Here is a 23,092-nt window from a genome sequence, read left to right on the forward strand (position 1 = left end):
TATATATGAAACCCTTCCTCTGTCCTTCTAAAAAAAATTTTGTCAAACATTCGGGCTATAGGAGTCATTCAGAGACTCCGCAGCCCTTAGTGAAATCATTCGGATTAACACACGACTCATTGTTTTGAGCATATATAAGTGTATTTTGAATGTGAGATAAAAGACATTGATGGGGCATTGATTTGTTGATTTGTTAGTTTATCATAATTTCTCCAGAATATTTTGGTGCTTTTGAGTTCTGGTATCATTCACTGCTATACATTCTAATTCTCCCATCTTACGTCTTAGACTTCTGGCATTAGCATACAAATATTTCAAAGTTTGTTTTTTGTTTGTATTTTCATTCTGCTTTTTAATTGATAGGGATAAGTTAGAATTTTTTTTAGCTCAGGTGAGTTTTTAGTTACAGGCACTTGGACTATTTTTCTAATTATGGGAACCTCACTGTCAGGATGTCCTAATTCTAATGCATCATTAATATCCTTTGAAGATACCTCTCTCCGAACCATGCGCTGCTGAGCGACTGTCGGCTTTCCCCTATGTTCTAGGCAGGATGGGGCCTGGCACCCTGTATCTGTAGGGTAATATGCCTGGGAGGGACAGGCAGGATGGGGCCTGGCACCCTGTATCTGAAGTGTAATATGCCTGGGAGGGACAGGCAGGATGGGGCCTGGCACCCTGTATCTGTAGGGTAATATGCCTGGGAGGGACAGGCAGGATGGGGCCTGGCACCCTGTATCTGTAGGGTAATATGCCTGGGAGGGACAGGCTGGATGGGGCCTAGCACCCTGTATCTGTAGGGTAATATGCCTGGGAGGGACAGGCTGGATGGGGCCTAGCACCTTGTATCTGTAGGGTAATATGCCTGGGAGGGACAGGCTAGATGGGGCCTAGCACCCTGTATCTGTAGGGTAATATGCCTGGGAGGGACAGGCAGGATGGGGCCTGATACCCTGTATCTGTAGGGTAATATGCCTGGGAGGGACAGACAAGATGGGGCCTAGCACCCTGTATCTGTAGGGTAATATGCCTGGGAGGGACAGGCTGGATGGGGCCTGGGTTTCTGTATGGATGGGAGTACTCCCCCTCCGGAGAGAGCTGCACATAGCCATCCTCTTCTGTTCATGGTTTCCGGAAAAAGTAAGGAAATAAATCTGTGTTCTTTTCCCTCCGCCTCTGCCTCTCCTGCAGGGATCCTCCAGTAGTCAGGACTGCCAGAGTTTCATATTGATTCCTGCTTTTCATCTTTCTCCCAATAAATCTGTGCCAGTCCATGGGGAGAGCGTTGTTGGTCTGTGTGCAGGTAAAGTAATAGGCGTGAAAGAGCTGCCATTACCCCAGTGGGAGTCAGAGCTCAGTCTGGCCTAACAGAAGATAAATACAACGCTAATACCTTTTAAATTATCTTTATCCTTTAAATTCCACCCAGGGGCTCAAAAGGTACTTTGATTGTTTATTAAAAAGCCTCTGGCTAATTGTTATTTGATAGAGTTACTGTGTGTCCCCTCACTCATTCGTTACAGGTTTAATTAAAAATCCTCAACACCGGTGCACCCAACATCTGTTCATTGTCTTTTCGATTTAAGCATCCCCAGCTGTGGGGGGGGGGGGATAGCTCCTCCGGCCCTGCATACGTTCCCCAGCCATGGTGGTGGGGGGAGGGGAGAGAGCTGCTCCTCCTCCTGTTCTGCGGTGCCACTGTGTGTCACTTCCCTGCCTCCCCCAGACCTCCTCATCGGGACCCCCCCACATGCCCCTCCCCCTCCCTCAGTGCAGGGTAACCGAGGCACTCCTGATGCTGCCCCGGGATACCGCAGTATCTCTGTCCCTCAGCGACAGCCTCTATTCCATAGAGAGGGGACCCCCCCCCCCTCAGCTCCTCCCCCCCCCCATACCCAGGGAGCTGGGGAACAGCAGCTTTGGAAGGGGAAGAAAGTTTTTCTCCACCACTGTCCGTAACGTACAGTGAAGAAAGAGGAGGGGGGGGTCAATATTCAAAAGAGGCTGGTTAGAACATATCTGTACAGATGCTGCGGAATATACGCGTATATATCAGAGCCCTTGACCGTATAAGTCTTACCGGCTGTGCTTAGGCCTGCTTTATGGCACATCTAGCTTAGCCGTGCAACTTATGCGGTTAAGTCTGAATATCGGTAATTAGCCACATTGGTTGTACGGCTAACTCGCTCTGCCCTGATCCACCCACTTTCTGCCCACTTATGCGGCTAACTTTTTAGCCATTTATGGGACTTATACGGCTAAGTGGTGGCCGCTGAATGTGTGCAAATATTCAGCGGCTGCTACTTAGCCGCGTAAGTCCCACTTATCCAGCTAAGTAGTGCTAAAAGTGCTTTGAAAATCAGGCCCACATTTTCCCCAAAGTCTGTTACCCTGTGTCCCCTCTAATGCAGCTCTTGAACTAATGCTAATACATTTCCGGAACCCAAAACAAGGGCAGACTGTAAAATACTGGGAAGCATTACAGTGTGAAACCAGCAGAAAAAAGAAGCTGCTCCCAGTGTCCCATTAGGGAGTGATTAGCACAAAGCAGGAGTTTTAGCCTCTGCCCTCCTGCCTGCATGGGAGCGATACTTTATATATTGGCCCAAGGTAAGATCCTGCGTCAGTTCTAAAGTCCACACAGGCCCCTTCAGGCTGCTCAGTGCTGTGGGAGTCAGGCCTTTAACCTGGTGACACCAGGCACATTGTTTTTTGAATGATCTAACTTCCTTTTAATGGAAGCAGGCAGGGAGGACCTGGTTAGCAAGAACGTGTCCCAGTGGTGTCTTGTCTTCCTCCCCCAGAATGGAGTAGATAATCTGATGGAGAGGGAAAGGGCTGCTCATTCCATGCTCCAAAGTGGAAAATAGATGATTTTAAATCCTAAAAGCTTCTGAGATAATCCATGATACAGAAAACTCATTTGTGCACACAAATACAAATATGCATACACATACATGGACACACAAACACATATACACATGCACACAGGCACACACATGTATACACCCATACACATACATGAACACGCACACAGGTATACACAGGCATACGCATGTATACACACACATACATATACACACACTTAGACACATGCACACAGGTATTCATAGGCACTTACACATATACATGTACACACATATGCACATAGGTATGCACAGGCATACACACAAATGCACACACATACACATATATGTACACACACTTATACACATGTACACATAAATATACACATGCATACAGATACATGATTATACAAACATATACACATATAGACAGCTGTACATGGACACACATGTATATACACATACATACACATAGGGGTAGATTTTAAAGGAATGCGCACGTGCTTCCATGTGCGGGCGCTACCCAGCGCGCACACATGGACACACGATTTTATAACATGAGCGTGCCGGTGCGCGAATGTTATAAAATCGGGGGTTGGCGCGCGCGCAAGTGGGTGCACAACCTGCGTGCGCGGACACCCGCGTTCTTCTGCAGTTTCCTCCCAGTCCGCTCCAATTTAGGAGCAGCCTGGGAGGGAACTTCCCTACCCCCTATACCAACCTTCCTACCCCTTCCCCTACCCTTCCAGCCCCCTAGCCCTATCCTAACCCCCCCCCCCCCCAAATCCTTATCTTACCTTTTGCGCCTGCTTTGAGCAGGTTGCAAGTTGCGTGCGCCGGCACCCTGCCAGCACGTGATCCCCCGGCTCAGCGGCAAATGGCCACTGTGCCAGGTACCTCTAGCCATGCCACGCCCTGCCCATGGACCGCCCAGCCTCGCCTCCTCTCCACCCCTTTCCCAAAGCCCCGGGACTTACACGCATCCCAGGCATTTATGCGCATGGCCGGGCCTTTGAAAATTGGGATTTACATGCATAAAGTTTTGTACATACACATGCACACAGGTATACACAGGCACACATGTATATACACACATACATGTACATACACTTATAAACATGTGTACAGGTATACATAGGCGCACACAGATATACACACATACACATACAAGTACACACACACATGTACACAGATATATACAGGCGCACACACATATGCATACACACACACACACACACATACATATTTAAAAAAACTAAAGGCAGAACAATAAGGTCCAAATTACCCATAATGCAGTACTTGCAGCCAGATGGCTGTTCCGCATGTTATAAGCATCCCTGTTTGCAAATATTTAGAAAATATTATGCCTTGGGTGTTGTTACTTAGCTGCAGCGATCTGTTTGGTCCCGCATGCTTATCTCTGCGGACAGACTGTGTGACACGCCTGAGTGTGCAAGGAATTACACCAGAACAAGAACCAGAGGGGGTGGGTGAAGCTGCTGTGGCACCCAGTGCAGAGCACCCCCAGTGGGGAGTGGGGTGCAGCCCCTGCTCTGTTAATTCAGTCACACACTTGGGCTTCAGCTCAGACTTCTGGAATGGGTCACAGAGAGGCAAACAGCTGAGGGTGACCTTGAATAATGCGCCATCATATGTGCTCTCATGAGATGCTGCAAAGTTGCAAGCCACATTTCAGTATTTCCCACACATAAGCCTGTTAGACTGCACAAGACCGTCAGACCCTTACCAGGGGTTAACCACCTTACACAGCAGCATCTCCCCTACCCTATGGTTTCAGAGAAAAAGCAAGAACCAGGTAGGGAAAGAAATGTAAGCGAAAGAAGCTCCTGAGAAGTACTATAATGTCCAAGTAAAGCCTGACCTGCGGGAGCTCACTGCTGTCCCAGCAGGGATCACTTTTACTAGATTTTATTTGATTGTAAAGATTTGTGGTGTCACGCAGCTCCGATTTCTATTCTGAGGCCAGGAATCACTTCCAGTGAGTGAGAGCGCAGCGTCTGCTAAAGACATAACAGTGAAGCTGGATGCTTGTGTGTGTGCCTGTGTCTCTGCATACTTTGTGTGTGCATGTGCATGTCTGTACAACTACATACACTTGTCTCAGTGTGTATGCGAGTTTGAGTGCACATGCCTATCTGTACATTGTGTGTGTCCCCTCAGACATCACTTTGTATACATATGTGCATGTTTATACATACATTTATCTGTGTGTGTGTGTGTATGTGTGTGTGTTTATGTGCACACGTGTCTATGCATACATTTATTTCTGTGTGTGTGCATGTGCACATCTGTACATACATTTATCTCAGAGTGTGGATGTGGGTGTGTGCACCTTTGTACATCCATTTATCTCTATGTGTATGTGTGTGCTTATGCATGACTGTACATACTCTCTGTGTATGTGTGTTTATATGTCTGTACACACACTCACAGATAAATGTATGTGCAAACACACACACAGACATGCATGCACGCACACACAAAGGTCAATGATTGTACAGACATGTGCATACACACACAGACACACACAATATGATAGATGTATGTGTGTACATGCACGGTCTGAACATGTGATGTGTGTGTGTGTCTGCATGTGTCAGTGTGTGAGTATTCCCTGGTGTATAGTAAGCATGCCTGTTTAGGGAAAGAGGAAACATCTACCAAACCGAAGTGCTCAACTTGCTCATAAAGAATGTTAATAAGTAAAAGAGAGACAAGAACAAAGGGTGGTTTGTAATAGCACTAAGCATATCAAGCAGTAAGTATTGTGGCGATGAAGGGTTTCAGCAATTCAGTAACAACTTCTGGCTGATAAAATAGTCAATGCCGGTCCTCTCTATCATCAGCTAAACAAGTGGAAGTTACTACCCTTAACTGAAGGCATGGGGGTAAACTGCACGGAGCGGCAGTTACTACCCTTAACAGAAATCATGGGGGTAACCTGCATTGAGCAGCACTTACTACCCTTAACAGAAAACATGGGGGTAACCTGCACAGAGGGGCAGTTACTGCCCTTAACAGGAGGCATGGGGGTAACCTGCACAGAGGGGCAGTTACTGCCCTTAACAGGAGGCATGGGGGTAACCTGCACAGAGCGGCAGTTACTACCCTTAACAGAAGGCATGAGGGTAACCTGCATAGAATGGCAGTTACTACCCTTAACAGAAACATGGGGGTAACCTGCAGGGAGTGGCAGTTACTATCCTTAACAGAAAACATGGGGGTAACCTGCACAGAGGGGCAGTTACTGCCCTTAACAGGAGGCATGGGTAACCTGCACAGAGTGGCAATTACTACCCTTAACAGAAGGCATGGGGATAATCTGCACAGAGTGGCAATTACTACCCATAACAGAAGGCATGGGGGTAATCTGCACAGAGTGGCAGTTACTGCCTTTAACAGAAGGCATGGGGGTAACCAGCATGGAGCGGCACTTACTATCCTTAACAAAAATCATGGGGGTAACCTGCACACAGCATTAGTTACTACTAACAGAAGGCATGGGGCTAACCTGCATAGAGCAGCAGTTACTACCCTTAACAGAACACATGGAGGTAACCTGCATAGGGTGGCAATTACTACCCTTAACAGAAGGCATGGGGGTAACCTGCATGGAGCGCCACTTACTACCCTTAACAGAAGGCATGGGGGTAACCTGCATAGAACGGCAGTTACTACCCTTAACAGAACACATGGAGGTAACCTGCATAGAGTGGCAATTACTACCCTTAACAGAAGGCATGGGGGTAACCTGCATAGAATGGCAGTTACTATCCTTAACAGAAAACATGGGGGTAACCTGCACAGAGCGGCAGTTACTGCCTTTAACAGAAGGTATGGGAGTAACCTGCATGGAATGGCAGTTACTACCATTAACAGAAAACATGGGGGTAACCTGCACAGAGCGGCTGTTACTGCCTTTAACAGAAGGTATGGGGGTAACCTGCATGGAATGGCAGTTACTACCCTTAACAGAACACATGGAGGTAACCTGCAGAGAGTGGCAATTACTACCCTTAACTGTAGGCATGGGGGTAACCTGCATGGAGCAGCAGTTACTACCCTTAACAGAACACATGGAGGTAACCTGCATAGAGTGGCAATTACTAGCCTTAACAGAAGGTATGGGGGTAACATGCATGGAATGGCAGTTACTATCCTTAACAGAAAACATGGGGGTAACCTACACAGAGCGGCATTTACTGCCCTTAACAGAAGGCATGGGGGTAACCTGCACAGAGTGGCAGTTACTGCCCTTAACAGAAGGCATGGGAGTAACCTGCATGGAATGTCTGTTACTACCCTTAACAGAAATCATAGGGGTAACCTGCACAGAGCATTAGTTACTACTAACAGAAGACATGGGGGTAACCTGCATAGAGTGGCAATTAATACTCATAACAGAAGGCATGGGGGTAACCTGCATAGAGCAGCAGTTACTACCCTTAACAGAACACATGGTTGTAACCTGCATATAGTGGCAATTACTACCCTTAACAGAAATCATGGGGGTAACCTGCATAGAGTGGCAATTACTACCCTTAACAGAAGGTATGGGGTAACCTGCACAGAGCGGCAGTTACTACCCTTAACAGAAGGCATGGGGTAACTTGCACAAAACAGCAGTTACTACCCTTAACAGAATTCATGGAGATAACCTGCAGAGAGTGGCAATTACTACCCTTAACAGAAGGCATGAGATAACCAAGGGAGTAATCTGAAAGGAGCAGCAGTTACAACCATAAGCAAATTGCTGGGCAGACTAGATGGACCACTTGGTCTTTATCTGCCATCATTACTATGTTACTATGAGCTATGTAATAGAAAATCCACAGCAGAAAGGGGAAAACAGATTATTTCTAAGCAAAATACAAGCTTGACTCTTTAAAACAGGGAATTGTTGTACAGATACATCCCTAGTGCATAGATACTGATACAACTGCGGTAGACGGATACATTGCCTCTGCAACACAGATACTATGATATACATATTTACTTCCTCCGGGACTCAGATATCACCCTGGTGCATAGATAAACCTCCTCCAGATCACAGATAGAACCCTCATACATGGATATACCTCCTCTAGATCTCAGATAGAACCCTCATACATGGATATACCTCCTCCAGATCACAGATATAACCCTCATACATGGATAAACCTCCTCCAGATCACAGATAGAACCCTCATACATGGATATACCTTCTTCTGGACCCAGATATAACCCTGGTGCATGGATATACCTCCTCTGGGATACAGATATAACCCTGGTGCATGGATATACCTCCTCTGGGATACAGATATAACCCTGGTGTGTTAACTTCGTGGACCCTTGGACCGATCGGAACTGAAGGATGGAAGGTGGCTGAGCGGTACTCAGCACTGGTGCCGATCGGAAGGCGGCAGAAGCGGACTCGGGGACGGCTGGCGGATGGAACCGCGGAAGGCCCTATGCGACCAAGGGCCTGTCAGGGAGATGAGGAGAAGATGAGACTGGCCTGGTGGTGGAAGGTCTTCGCCCTGGAAGCCGGTACTCCCCCGAGAGGAGCTCGTAAGAGTCCGGCCGCTGGGACTTAGGAGATTCACCCTGGAAGCCAGTGTCCCCCCAGGAGGAGCCCATAGGGACCTGGCCGCTGGGACTTAGGAGATACCTTGAAGACGGAGTCCAGAAGAAGTCCAAAGGTCGAAAGCCAGAGGAACGTCGCTCACCAGGCCAAGTCGAAACCAGAGAATCACCGCTAGCCGAACCGAGTCAGGAACCAGGGAACCACCAAAGCCAATCCGAGTCAGGAGCCAGAGAATCGTCGAAAGCCAAAGCTGAGTCAGGAACCAGAGAATCGTTGAAAGCCAAAGCCGAGTCAGGAACCAGAAGACGAAGAGAAGAAGCAGGAAGTGAGCAACTGGGAGCAGGCAGGACCTGGGAACCTCGTTGCAAGGCAGGGAAACCTGGGGCTGCAGGGCTTACATAGCCCTGCAGCGTCTGACGTCATCCGAGGGAGGAGCAGGGCTTTCCTGCGCTGGCCCCTTTAAATTTACTGCTGAGACGCGCGCGTCTAAAGGGGCGGGGCTAGCCGCGGCAGGACACTGACTGCTCCGTCGGAGCAGGAGCGCGGTGTTAGAGGCCCCAGCAGGCCTCAGCGAGGTGGGCACGGGCCGGGACCGCGTCGGAGGTAGGTGGCGATCCCGGAGACGGCCCGGGATCGCAACAGTGTGCATGGATATACCTCCTCTGGGATACAGATATAACCCTGGTGCATGGATATACCTCTTTCTGGACCCAGACATAACCCTGGTGCATGGATATATCTCCTCTGAAGTACAGATCTAAAACCTCTGGGACACACACAAAGTAACTTTGTGAGCTGGGAGAACAGATATCACTTCTTAGAGTTCAAATAAATCAAAACACAAGGAATATACCTTGTCTGGGGCACAGATAAGAATGACCTTAGTGACATTTACCTTGGTAACGGAAGTGGAAGGTGCCTGGATGGCCCAGATTCAGGCTCTGGAAGTGGATTATGACTTGATTGCTTGGACTGCGGATAACCTGCCCCTTCATGAGAAAGGATTCGTTGGCCAGAATGAGAGGTTCTGGCCCTCCCAGGCTCTCCACGGTAATGGTCTCACCTTCTGCCAGGCTGATGTTCTGGACCTGTGGAAAGAGAAAATGAGGTATGTGGTTAGTAGTGGCAGGTAGGAGCAGCCAGGGCTCAAGGAGTATCAAAAAAACGTTCAGCCAATCATGTGCAGGAAACAGGGAGCTGCGTTCTAGCAGGAGTGCTTAACCCCTAAGCTCTTAAACCTCTCCTTTATACAGGAAGAGTCTGAGAGAACCCAAATGTCTATGAGATAGGAGGCACTTTACCATACGTCGATTGGACTTTATCTGACTCCTCACCATTCCCATTTCACTTTAGTGCGTAGCTTTCAGGCTCTCTTTATCATCCCATGGTTTCTTGCTATTCTTTCAAGACAAGAGTGGAGTTTGCCTCCTCAGGCATTGGTGGGTTTCCCTTTCCTGGGGTCTGGGTTAAACCTGAACTGGCCATTGAGTGCTTCCTTTTTCAGGCCGTTCCTAGGTCTTGGAATGGGCTGCATCTTGAGAAAAAGCTGCTACGGCCTGAAAGCCATGTAACCCCTACCCTGACCATCCCTCAGGCCTGCCCTTGTGCTGCTGGGGCTGCCTGGCACTGCCTGCATTGACCTTGGGTTGTGATCCAACAACATCTTCCCTCCCTGGGAACAGAGCATTGTGAATCTTGAGCCATTCCAGAAACAGAACTGAAACTCTTTCCTATTCTAGCTGGCACAGAAGAAGAGAGTGAGAGCCCAAAGCACTGGAGAAGGGGAGGGCAGGGCAGTGCTGGCTGCAGTTTTTGACAAGCAAAAGACCTTCTGGTTGGCTTTGTTTGCCCCAAACTGATATGCAGCTACCAGCAAAACTCCCCTTGCACCTGAGCCATCTTCCCCATTGAGTAGAGCTTGATCTATCCCACGTCTCTCAGACACAGAAGGGACACAGAAGGGAGGAGCTGAGGAGCTGCAGGTATAAGGCTGTAGCCTTGAATTGCTAAGCCTCTGCCCAATCACCCATTCATTTGTGCTATCCTAGCAGCATGTTAAGGGCGTACAGTCTTATCCCTGGGCAGGTAGAGCCTGTGTTCTCCCCAGGGTGCCAAATACTGCCCCTCCTAGTGATCTAGTGAGTCCAGTTCAGGGCATTCGGAGGAGCACGCTTCATGTGCACAGCTCCCATCCAGTCTATGCATGTGCTGGCGGTGCCCTCTCTCCCCCGCTGGGCAAATCCAAGAGTGGCAGAGGAGAGGAGTGGTCCAGGTCTGCCGCTGGCTCATAACTTTCCACGTCCTACTCTGTTAATTTCCAGAAGACTGATAGCAAGCAATGCCCAGAGTGACTCTTGACAGCAGGAAGATAAGGAGAGATGCCTGCTACTGAAGGGTGAGAAGCAGACAGCATTCACCATTTAGCAGCGAGCAGATTTCTTGTATTTAAATTCCCCAAACTGCAGGGAAAAACCAGAGAGAACATTTGGAGCTTAAATGGTGATTTTCATGCGAGTGGGAGTCCCACTCAGCTTTGTAAGTAGTCACTGAGAGTCAGTGATGTGACAGGGCTGAGGCACAAGGAGATAAAGTCGCACAGAGAGTCAGTGACAGAGCACCAGCCTAGGGGAGGAATCACAAGTAAGCTTTCCCTAGAGGAATCCAGTGTGCCGTCTAACGTCTCTTACACTGGGTGGCAAAACCTACTCTCCGGTCACTGAGCTGAAGTCTCAGTCTCATGTTAACGTCATTGCTTTGGCTGCGCAGTTCTCCACTGAAAGGATGACCAGAAGACCAAAGAGTGTCAGAGCAGCAGCAGTGCTCCGGCCGTGAGCAGCTGTCTCAGGGCCGGCTGTGCCACCGAAGGGTTAGTTGCTCTCAGTCTCACGGTTTAGGATCTGATTATAGCTCAAGCCCCTTGTGAGCCACGGTTATGAAGAGAATCACTTCATCATCTGCTGATCACAGTGTCAGACCCTGGACTATATCACCTCCATATGGTCAGCACTCAGGAAATATGCCAAGACTGATGCACCTCAGGGGGCTGATGCACGCACGCAGGCAGGCACACATGCAGACACCTCTGCACATTGCACGCACGCAGACGCATGCCTAGTGAGCACTGAAACATGGCTTTGCTCTCTGGAGGGGCCACAGCTTAGGCAGAGACTGAGGGCTGGTTCAGGCCCATCACTAAGTCTGGTTTCTCTCTCTCCACGGTGGATCCAACTCGATGGCTGCTGATTGAGTACATGGCAGGTCGGATTAGTACAGACAGCTGTTCCCTGTGCTTATAGCATCCTCATACCAATCTCATCTCCATAAAATGCGGTCTGCTGTGTGACCCTGCCAATGCAGTAGGACCTCCTCAGCAAGTTATTAAATTCAAGATTTTCTTAGATATAGGGCAAAAGGACAGAGAGTCACAGAAAAGAGAGAAAAATAAACTTCAGAGATTAGGATGACAGCAAACTGGACAAAAAGAGAGAGAGAGAGAGGGGCGGGATTGGAATGCGCAAGCGAGAGACTGGGATGCGAGACAGAGGGGGAGAAGCAAAGCAGGAGAAAGAGAACTGATCAGGCAGGAGCACAGAAAATCAAAAAGAGATCTATGTCAGCTGAAACCCACTTCCCTGTTCTTAACCTTCCTCACTGCAGTTTATACAATAATGCAAAAATGTTTCTCTTGGTTCTGAACTGTCGCAGTTTACCTCTGTAGCTAAGCTGTAAGCCCGATTCTCTGTTCCAAGCTATAAACAGTGATCTGTAATTAAATGGGTCACTGACTTAAGAGGACTTCACGAGGGAATTGTGTGTGTGCAGAAATGGAGTTTTGACTGCTAATTAAAGAGTGTAATTAAGCAGAAATAAAATAAATTATGGAGCATGGGCTCCATATGCATTCAGGAGGCATTGGGACCCAAAGAGAGAGAGAGAGAGAGAAACATACAGAACCATACAGGCCAAGAGAGAGAGAGAAACTGACATAGAAAGAGTGAGGGGATGAGACTACAACATGTCTATAATGACAGATAAAGAGAGAGAGACCATGTGCATCACATGTACATTTTGTCATGCCAATATGTCAGATGGAGGTGGGGAGAGAGAGAGAACCCTTACAGACATAGAGGGATAGAGACTGACACAGAAAGTGTGAGGTGACAAAAGACGTGTTTATAATGACAGATAACAAGAGAGACCACATGCATTACCTGTACATATTGTCAAGCCAATATGTCAGACAGGGGTGGAGGGGAGAGAGAGAGAAACTGAAAACCAAACTGGAAACCCCAAGAAGCCTAACTGCATGCAGTGAATAGAAATGCATTGCTAGGGTCACTCAGGGATAGAATCTCCTGATACAAGTTCACTGTGTGAGTGTGGGAAGACACAAGGCCAGTATCCCCTGGTGAGATTCACTACCCCAAGACACAAAACATCACACTCACGCCTTGAGTCAGTACATCTGTGGATTCCAGAAATACATTTATTATGTGCTCAGTTATACTTCAGAAAACAAGGCAGCTGAGATAATACACAGATATAGTAAAGATAATGGTTCTAATAATAATCCAGTACAATACTTCCCTTTACTGTTGTTAAAAGGGCCTTGGAAAGCAGCATGGCTCTGTCACTTCTGGCAGTTCAGGAGTTTCTCTTCCATGCCTTTGTTAGTTATACCCTTTTTGTATGCACATCTGAAAGCATGTTTTGAGAGATGCATGCAATACATATACATACAACATAACTTGAAGAGATTCAGGAAAGATCTAAAAATGTGGCTTTTTAAACAGGCATTTGAGAAGGTCACTTGAGCTATAAGCCAGGTCTTTTATACATTCTATCTTTCAGTCTGTTCTTTACCTAATTATAACGTAATTTTTAGCCTTTATTAGCCTTTTATTGAAATATTGTAATTTATTTTTGGAACATTTTATGATGTACTTTTATTTCTTTTACTGTTTTTGGATTTTTTTAGATGCATATTGTAAACCGTAGAGATAGAACTTGTTTCTGTGCAATGGTATATTAAAATTGTATAAATAAATAAATAAATATTGTAGAATTGTAAAAGATACGTGGCATGAGGCGGACACTGTTGCTATTGAAAGCGTTTGAAGAAGTTACAGAAAACAGGAATGTGCCATATATGACTGTAAGAGAACGGAATCTATCTAATAAATTCCCCTGATGAAGCCCTATACAGGGTGAAACGAGGCTTTCGTCAGGAGTTTGAGAAATCGGGAGCTTGAGAAATCGGCAGTTTGAAAGACATGAGAGGATTAGGGAGTGTATTGAGGAAAAGTTAAAATAACATCAACGTTAGCAAAATAATAGTGTGGTAGTTTTTGTTATGCGCACCGTCTGCGGCAGCCCCACGGCACAGCCCTCTCACCTTCTCAGACGGACTACAGGGCCTGGCTCCTCTTCTCTGGTGGCGAGGGGCCACCAGCTCTGACCTTGGGTTCCCTCCAGTGCCTCTGGTCTTGCCTCGCTACCCAGTGCTGCCAGCCAAGATGTCCCTGCTCGTTGGGCCTCTCCGCGTGGCCTGTGGCGGGAACCTGGCCGCAGACCCGGATGATGATGTCAGACTCTTCAGCATATAAAGGCTCAGGCCTCGCTCAGTAGCGATGCCTTTGCAACAGGTCTCGTCGTATTCCGAGTAATCGTTGCTGATCCTTGAATTGTGTCTTCATTGTCTTCCTGTTTCCTGTGGTTCCCGGTTCCAGTTCTCCTTGTTCCTGTTTCATCTATGTGTTGGACTGACTATTTGGATTTGACCTCTGCTACGCCTGACTACTCTTCAGCTTCTCTCCAGCCCCGGACCTCTGCTACGCTTGACTACTCTTCAGCCTCTCTCCAACCTCGGACTGCTGCTGTGCCTGACCATGCCTGCCTTCTCCATGCCCTGACCATTGCTTTGATTGACTACGCCTGCCTTCTCCGTGCCCTGACCACTGCTTTGATTGTCTACACCTGCTTTCTTCATGTCCTGAACCTCGCCTTGAACGACTACGCTATAGACTCTCCTGTGTTCAGAGTCTACAACGCTTGCCACAACTTCTACTTGCCACTGGTTCTGTTCCCTGCCTGCCAGTGACTCCTCTCCTTGCCCATTCTCTCGACTTGAACTTACAAGGCTTAGGCCTCCCTTTGCTTGGGCGCCACCAGCTACCTATTGTTCCATTGGCGCCCAAATTCCCGTACCAAATCCTGTCCAGGATAAGACTACGCCATCTACCGGCTGCTGTCTCTGGGCTGAACTACCTTCCATCCTTAGTTAACACTGAGGCCCACCTAAGCCTGCCGGCCCCGGAACACAAAGTGAAGCTCCAGTGGCCTCAAGCTTCAGCCCACTCCACCTGCTGATGGTGGGGACCAGTAGGTCCCTGCCTATGGGTTGCATCAACCCCACCTCAGCCCAAGGGTCCACCTCCAACGCAACAGTTGTTTAGCTTGTGTCTGGGGAATTTCCCCTTGCTGAGTAGATTTTATGTGATTTTGTTGGGTGTTTTGTATGAATGAGTGTGTATGCAATATAGAAAGAATGGAGGGTAATGCATATATGGATGTTAGGGTTTATTTTATACAGGGTAAATGTATGTTAATTGGATAACAATGAACATGTCTGTACAAACATTGTGTTAAACATTGATATTGTCTGCAAGGTATCCACCTGTTAAAAATGTTATTGCTAATAAACATGTTCTGTTAATAATAAAAGAATAAGTATGTCATATAATAGTCTTATATTCCTCTGATTATGGTAATGTTTCTTTTATGTCCTGCAGGAGGCACCTGCACCCAAGGCCTGCTTTCATTTCTTCAGCTATAATCCAGCCTCTGCTTTGCACAGTCCTGGTCCAGCCACTGGTGGTGTTTCAAGCCTTCAGCTGTGTCACAGACTAAGCCTACAACTTGTTGCAAGTCTTCTCCTACGTTCCAATAGTTTCCCTTGCGGTGTGCAAGCTGCTAACTCTGTTTCAGCCATCAGTCAGATTTCAACTCCTGGTTTTGGAGGACTTAAAATTAGTGGGGCCTTTGGATAGTACCATTACCTATTATTCGACTCATTGGACTGCTGCCCTAGAGAGAGTCCTAGAATTGTCTTTTCAAGAAATCAGCTGAGTATCAATCATCTTTTCCATGACGCTGTTGTGGAGAGTCATCTAAAAAATGTATTTATTTATTTTATATACCGTCAATCTGTAGACAATCTAGATCAGGGGTGGGCAAGTCTAGTCCTCGAGGGCCACAAACCTGTCGAGGTTTTAGGATATCCTAATGAATATGCATGACATAGATTTGCATACAACTGAGGCAGAGTGCATGCAAATCTCTCTCATGCATATTCATTAGGGATATCCTGAAAACCAGACTGGTTTGTGGCCCTCGAGGACCGGAAGTGCCCACCCCTGATCTAGATGGTGTACAAGTAATTAAGAAAAATACAAAATCTTAGTAAAGGAAAAACAATAAAATTAAAATAAGCAAGTACAAAATAAAATTAATTTAAAAATAGTTAAATACATGAGACGAAAATAAAAATTATCTAAAATAAAATATCTAAAAATGAAATACAATATCTAAAAAATGTTTGTCGTAAAAAGACAAAAAGACACTTCTGACCATTATTTACTACTAAAACCATTGGATTAAAGTATCACAAGCATATCTGACTGCTAATTGTTGCTTAACCATTACTTTAGAAGTATCACAGGCGTATCTGTCTGCTAAACATTGTTCAAAATTAAGTTTCACAGGCTTTTTTAAGTAACCAAGTTGTAAGGTTTTGGGTTTTTTTTAATGTTTTAATGTCTTTTTGGAGTCTAAGCTCATCAGATAAAGAGTTCCATAATTTGGGGCCTGCAACCAAAATTGCTTTGTCTCTGACTTCGGACAAATGAGCAGTTCTTATTTATGGCACTGTAAGAAGTCCTTTATTGGCCGACCTTAAATTCCTTTCAGGTGTGTGTAGGTGTAGAATTCCCCTTACTGCTACTCTCAAGCTATCACCCTCCAGCACCTTCTTCTTGGAACCTTCCCTGAGTCGGCATGGCTTTGAAACCTGATTGAAAAATCCCGATTCATTTCCCAGTTCTTCTATCCTGGCAGCTAGTGCTCTCTCCATTGATAGCCAATGGACTTAAACAACAGCATTCCCTTCTTATCTTGAAAGGCTAACATTGCTTTTTCCCTTCATATCCTTCAATTGGAACCCATCAGTACCAATCTTGGGACCTCTTCATCAACAGCTGTTTTTTCTCCAGAAGAGTTTTTGGGTAACATCACCTTTATTCATGGATCACACCAAGGGATGTTTCGGCCATCTTCTTGAGCTTCACTTTGCCTGCCTCTGCTTGGCAGCAGCCTTCTTACTCAGGACCCTCTGAACTTCTTCTGAACGCAGTTAATTTTACCATGGGGTATTGTGGATGGGTAGGAACAGAGAGCTTCTGTAGACGCCTGCTGAAATCCTATGCCGTCTTCCAGATCCATTGCATTTTTAACCAGATGGTCCCTACCTCAGATTATGAGGCCACCCTTTTAAATAAGTTTCGGCATTGCCACTTCTGCCATGTATTTCTTGGAGGTATCGTTTAATTCCATCAAGTGTATATGAGGTCAGCTCAAGAGTTTCCTCAAGTAAGGAAGCATGTATTATTAGTTTTCCTATGCTAAATTCCCTGCAAGACTCAGTGATCTCCAGGGGAATGGAGCCAACCCAATGAAGAGATGTTCAAGCTAATATGTTAGGGACTGACTCGCCTCTTGATGAACAACTAAGCCCTGTTCTGGTCAACTCCAATGTGAGCAAATGAAAGTGAAGAAGAAGCCATCGTTAGTTCTTTTACTGTATACCTGTCATTGCTTCAACTCTAAAGATCAGATTCCATTGTTGACGGCCTGCCTGCTTGACCACAGACCTCGACACCTGGGAGTAAATCCTCTTCCTAAGCCATACTACAGGCAGTAGACCCTGATGTCTCCCGATCCTGGTTCATACCATGTGGCTGACTTTCCTTTCTATTGGCAGAACTTGTGATGTCGTTTGTTCCGTCACAAGTCCCAAGTTATTTGATCGTGTACTGTCCACTTATGTGAATCATGGTCAACTTTGAATTCATACTCCCTGGAAAGCAGTTTTCCTCTTTAGTGAGGTGTCAAGTGCCATCTGTTATTCAGGAGTCTATCCATTTCCAGTCTGGCAGTCCGATTTATTCATCTATTGATTCAACAGCAACTCTAGCCGCTGAATGGTCAAGAATTGAGTCCCCAATCACCAACAGAGCTCAAGTAATTTATGGACAGTAAACTCAGTTTTACTTCCCCTTCTGATAATGTCCATGTGAGAACTTAAGAAGATAGACCAGTACTCCTGAATGACAACTAAAATCTGCGCCTTCAGATATTTCCTTGGTTACAGCTTTGTCAAGTTTATAATCATGCCTTCGACCAGTCTGCAGTTATGTCCTTCTTCAATTTGTTCTGAATGGTTCCTCGCTTCAGTTCCTAAGGCCAAGCAGCCTTAGATCCTATGTTTGGACCCTCATTTACCCCTGATGGTATAAGGGATATACCTTCATCTCCTCTAAAGCTGAGGAAAGGAGGCTTGAGGAAGGGGCTTTGAGAAAGGGGTACTGTTGCGCTTGCTTGTGGGACAGGCCTGTGAGCAGCTCTACCCACCACTCTCAACACCACCATGAAGCCGTGGTCAGAGTGCCTCTGATGCCTGCCTCTCCATGGCCCGAGTGCTGCTGCCACTGCTGGCTCTTTGCAGCTCAAGCCACCATCACTCTCTTGATCTTCGTGGCCCCGAGCCTCCAGCCATGACGCCATCCCTGCCTTCTTTTTGTGGCAGGGTGCCGGTGGCACTGCTTTCATCCTCGCGGCCTGGTTCGCTGCTGCTGATGTTCCATTTCTGTGCAGCGTCTCCCTAGACAAGTGTGTCTCTGCTCAGAATTTAAAGGGCCTGCAGCAGAAAAAAACCCATGGCCCTCTTTGATGATGTCACCATCTTGTCTTATCTTCAGCCCTATAAAAGAGCTTCCTTGCCAGTTCACTGTCACCTCATAGTTGTCCATGGCCCTTCTTCCTTCAAGGTCTTCCATGGTTATGCTCCTGCTTGATGGCCTTCATGTTCTTCGTTGGATGTTCCTGGTCTTGTCATTACTGTTCCATGTTCCTGATCTCTTGTCAGTTCCTTGTCCAAGTCTTCTGAGTCCTCACTTTGTCCAAGTTTTCTGAGTCTTCACCTCATCTAAGTCTTCCATCAACTTCCGGATGTTTCAGACCACATTCCCAAGTTCTCCCCTTCAGTTCCTCTCTCGTTCTTCCTCCAAGCATGTCAGCATCATGATCTGTGACCAGCCCATGGTGGGTTGTGTAGGGCGCATCCTGGCACAAGGCCTGTCTCCAAGTCCATCTTTGCTCAGTCAAGTCCTCAGAGGCCATCCTTGTTTTTAGAGTTTTGAGTTCCAAGTCAAGTTCCAAGTTCCTAGTCATATTCCTAGTTCTGGTCTTCTGGAGCTTGTCCAGCCAGCGGATCTCCTTGTTCCTCGTTCCAAGCAATGTTTCTTGTTCCAAGCCATGTTCCTCATTCCAAGGGATGTTCTGGTTCCTGTCCTCATCTCAGTCTCAGTCCAGAGCTTGTCTCGCTCCTGGCGTGGCCTGTGACCAACCCATGGTGGGTTGTGAAGGGCACACAGCGGGACAACATGGTCTGCGATCAGCCCTAGGAATGTGTAGGGCATGCTGTGGTGCAGTGCCCATTGAAGCTGAACTCTAACCTGAACCTGAGCCTTCGTCCATGTTCCTCATCTCCAGGGTCTTCATTCAGGGTCCAAGTCTTTGTCCAAGTTCCAAACCTTCATTGTCTTCGCCCATGTTCCTCATCATGCCATGCCTTATCCTCAGCCTTTGTCTGTCCTGATGCACTCGCCGTTCCAAGCAGCAGGTCCAAAAGGGCTATCGAGTGGCTGGAGGGCTACCCCAGAGATCGGCATTGCATTATTGGGTCTCACTCTGAGCTTACAGGTTAGGCGGAGGTTTGATTGAGCTACATTCCAAGTCCAAGCTATGTTCAAAGTCCAAGTTATGTCCCAAGTTCAGCCCATGCCTGGATACGGTTGCCTCCCACAGTGCCTACCTTGGAGCCTCACCCTGAGGTTGGGCTGTGATTCAAGGGCTCACTCTCTCTCAAGCAAGTGACCACACCCCGTGCTCACAACAAAAATTGGTTCTTACTTGCTAATTTTCTTTCCTTGAGTCCCACAGTCCAGAGTCCTGCACCTGGAGTCTGCAGACCTCTGTTCTGGTTATATATGGTATCAGTGTGCTCTTAATTTGTTATACTCCTGGCTTTTGGATCCTCCCAGAGAAGGGGTTTGCAAGTTAAATTTCATGTTTTCACCGAATCCCCTGTTCAAAGGAGTTAGAGGGGTGTTGTTTGCTAACTTTTTTATAGATTTACTGAGAAGCTGCAGGTGGCATAGTAGCTTTTATTCTCTGTCACCATCTTCTGGTAGGGGAGAAAACCCCATGTGTCTGGACTGGTCTGTGGGACTCAAGGAAATAAAATTAGCAGGTAAAACCAATTTTTCCTTAAAACACCTCCCAGCACACATGGCTCATGTTTGAACAATTTTTTTTAAATCTCTGCTTTGTGTGGTTTTATTTGTTGAAATATTAAAAATACAACCATCTTCATGTGTTTCCATGGGCACAAGGAGGACTTTTCTAAGATGAGAATTTTAAGACTTTGATACTATTTTACTAAGCTCCTTCCCCATAGACACAGAATGGGATAAAAGCCTTAGTAAATCAGGTCCTCTGCCATCTGAATCCGATGTCTTCCTTTTTTATTATATGGGAATATCGAGAGAAATTTGGAATCCTTAATTATTTATTTATAAACTTTTCATATTTTGCCTTTTGCTAAATTAGTCTCAGTATCAATGTTCCCCATCTCCTGGTCAGACCATAAATTGATCCAGGTCACCTTACCAATTTCCATCCACACCGAAATCTTCCTGCAGAAACTTTTCTTCAGTTACCAATGAAAACTTAAGTGAACTCCTCAACATATCAGCAACTATTAGCACTTCACACCAGCCCAAATTACTAGCTCAGCACTGGATTCAAATATTCTCTGCAGCCATTTAGACCTAGAATTCCTCATGCCTAACCCAACAGAACTCTTAAGAAATTCTCCTTGGTTTCACGAAAGTCTTCATCTCATCAAACAACAATCCTGGTAACTCAAATGGGTTTGTTGAAAACAAAAAATGGATACCAACTTCCAGCTCTGCAAAGAATATTCCAAAAAATACAACAGCTATCTGTCAAGCAAAAAAAAAAAAAAGACTACATCTCCAAACTACTTGAAATAGACATGAACCATACAAGTAAGCTCTTTGAACTTGTGTGGAAACTCTTCAAACCTTATCCCCAATCACCTCTTACCGCTACAGAGGATCACTCAGCAGAAGACAATTCTTCATAGAAAGAATCCAAAACATTAAATCTTTCTTATATGTCTTCCCATCCTCCACCTCACCCATATCTGCCCCAGATCATCCCAACATGGACATTATTCTCCCGCCAAACAACTCCCACTAATATACTTCAGAACAGTCACTCCACAAGGGGTGGAGAAGATCCTGCAAAAATTCAGCAGTCCACAAGCTCACTAGATCCTATTCTCCCTAGATTCATCTGCTGTTATGGAGTCTCAATTTAGTGGCCCCTTGGGCCGACCTGCAGGAGACTGGGAAAGGTGGTCAATGTCTCTAATATGTGACAGGCCAGGAGGCAGATGTTCAGGCAGGACGTAGGTGCTCTTCACCCTGGAAGCTGGTACTCCCCCGGGAGGAGCCCGTAGGAGCCCAACCGCTGGGACTTAGGCGGCTTCACCCTTGGAAGCCGAAGCCCCCCCGGGAGGAGCCCGTAGGGGCCCTGCTGCTGGGACTTAGGCGGATTGTTGATCAGGACTGAGGACTGGAACCAGACTAGAACAGTAGACAAGTACTGTAACAGGGCTCGGGTACTAGAAACAGGCAGGAACTGTAGCAGGACTCGGGTACTGGAACCATGCAGGAACTGTAGCAGGACTCGAGTACTGGAACCAAGCAGAAACTGTAGCAGGATTCGGGTACTGGAACCAGGCAGGAACTGTAGCAAGACTCGGGTACTGGAACCAAGCAGGTACTGTAGCAGGCAAGCAGGAACAGAGCGAGTAGCAAGGCAGCTCACTCCGGGGCACGACGTAACAGGGAACCAGGAGGTAAACCTGTTGCAAGGCAAAGACTGAGTATCCGCAGCCCGCTTATCAAGGCCACGGCGTCTGACGTCAGGAACTGGGCGGAGTCACCACTGGCGGAAAACGGCCTAGAAAAACATCCAAGTGGCTCGCGCGTGCCTAGAAGAAAGGCATCCATGGGAACCTTCCCGGCGGCACGGCCCCCGTGGGGATGCCACCAAACAGGGCGCAAACCAGGCCTCCAGAAGCAGGAATAGGTCCAGGAGCATGGAGGTAAGGGTCTGGTCATGGCGCTCGCGACCAGAACCGCAACAGTACCTCCCCTCTTATGCCCCCTCTTAGCCGGTCCGGGTTTACGTGGGTGGTCCAGATGGAACTACCGTAATAAGTCCTTGTTGAGGATGTTACGGGCTGGTTCCCAACAATTATCCTTGGGTCCGCAACCCTCCCAGGCAAGCAAGTATTCCCAGCGGCGTTGATGGAACCGGACATCCAAGATCTCACATACTTGATACGTAGCCTCATCTGGTAATGAAGGGTCCGATGGTTCAGGAGCCCGGGAGTGGTATCTGGATAAAACAAGAGGCTTCAGCAATGACACATGGAACACGTCATATATGCGCATGGAGGAGGGTAGGCGTAGTCGGTATGAGACTGCTTCCACTCGTTCGGCGACTCGAAAAGGCCCACAGAATCTCAGAGCTAGTCTTCGAGACGGAATTCGTAGCTGTAGATATTTTGTACTAAGCCAGATGCGGTCTCCGGGGAGGAAGATAGGCGCTGGCTGACGATGCCTATCCACCCATTTCTTGGCGGACTGGGCGGCTTTACGGATCTTTCCCTGGATAGAAGTCCATAATGAAAGAAGCTGGCGGGCTGAAAGTTGCACTGCCGGGAGTGCACTAGGTTCAGGTGAAGGCAAGGGCGGTCGAAGTTGCTTCCCATAGACAATGAGGAAAGGCGAACTTCCAGTAGCGGCATGCGTATGATTATTATACGAGAACTCCGTCCACGGGAGTAGCTTGGCCCAATTATCTTGTCGTTCATTCATGAACGAACGGAGAAAAGTCTTTAAGGTTCGGTTAGTCCGTTCCGTTTGCCCATTACTCTGGGGATGGAACGCAGACGAAAGACTAAGTTGCACATTGAAGCATTTGCAAAGTGCTTTCCAATATCGAGCAGTAAACTGTGGTCCTCGATCGGAGACTATATCCTGCAGGAGACCGTGAAGTCTCAAGATATGCTGAGCGAAGAGGTTAGCTAGGTCAGGTGCAGAAGGCAACTTTGGCAAGGGGACAAAGTGTGCCATCTTGGAGAATTGGTCTACGGTCACCCAAATGACCGAATTACCTCCTGAGATGGGAAGATCCACGACAAAGTCAGTGGAGATGTGTGTCC

The 23,092-nt window shown here is 47.1% G+C and overlaps 1 protein-coding gene across 1 annotated transcript in view; it reads right to left on the reverse strand.

The window, feature by feature from the left end:
• The window catches only part of SEZ6 (seizure related 6 homolog), a 142,650-nt gene that overhangs the window by 45,206 nt on the left and 74,352 nt on the right, over positions 1-23,092 (reverse strand). The window contains exon 4 of the mRNA XM_029613524.1: positions 9,329-9,521. Coding sequence (XP_029469384.1) covers positions 9,329-9,521 — 193 coding nt within the window. The remainder of the gene's footprint in view (positions 1-9,328; positions 9,522-23,092) is intronic.

Source organism: Rhinatrema bivittatum, chromosome 8, assembly GCF_901001135.1.
Source record: "Rhinatrema bivittatum chromosome 8, aRhiBiv1.1, whole genome shotgun sequence".
Classification (NCBI taxonomy): Eukaryota; Metazoa; Chordata; class Amphibia; order Gymnophiona; family Rhinatrematidae; genus Rhinatrema; species Rhinatrema bivittatum.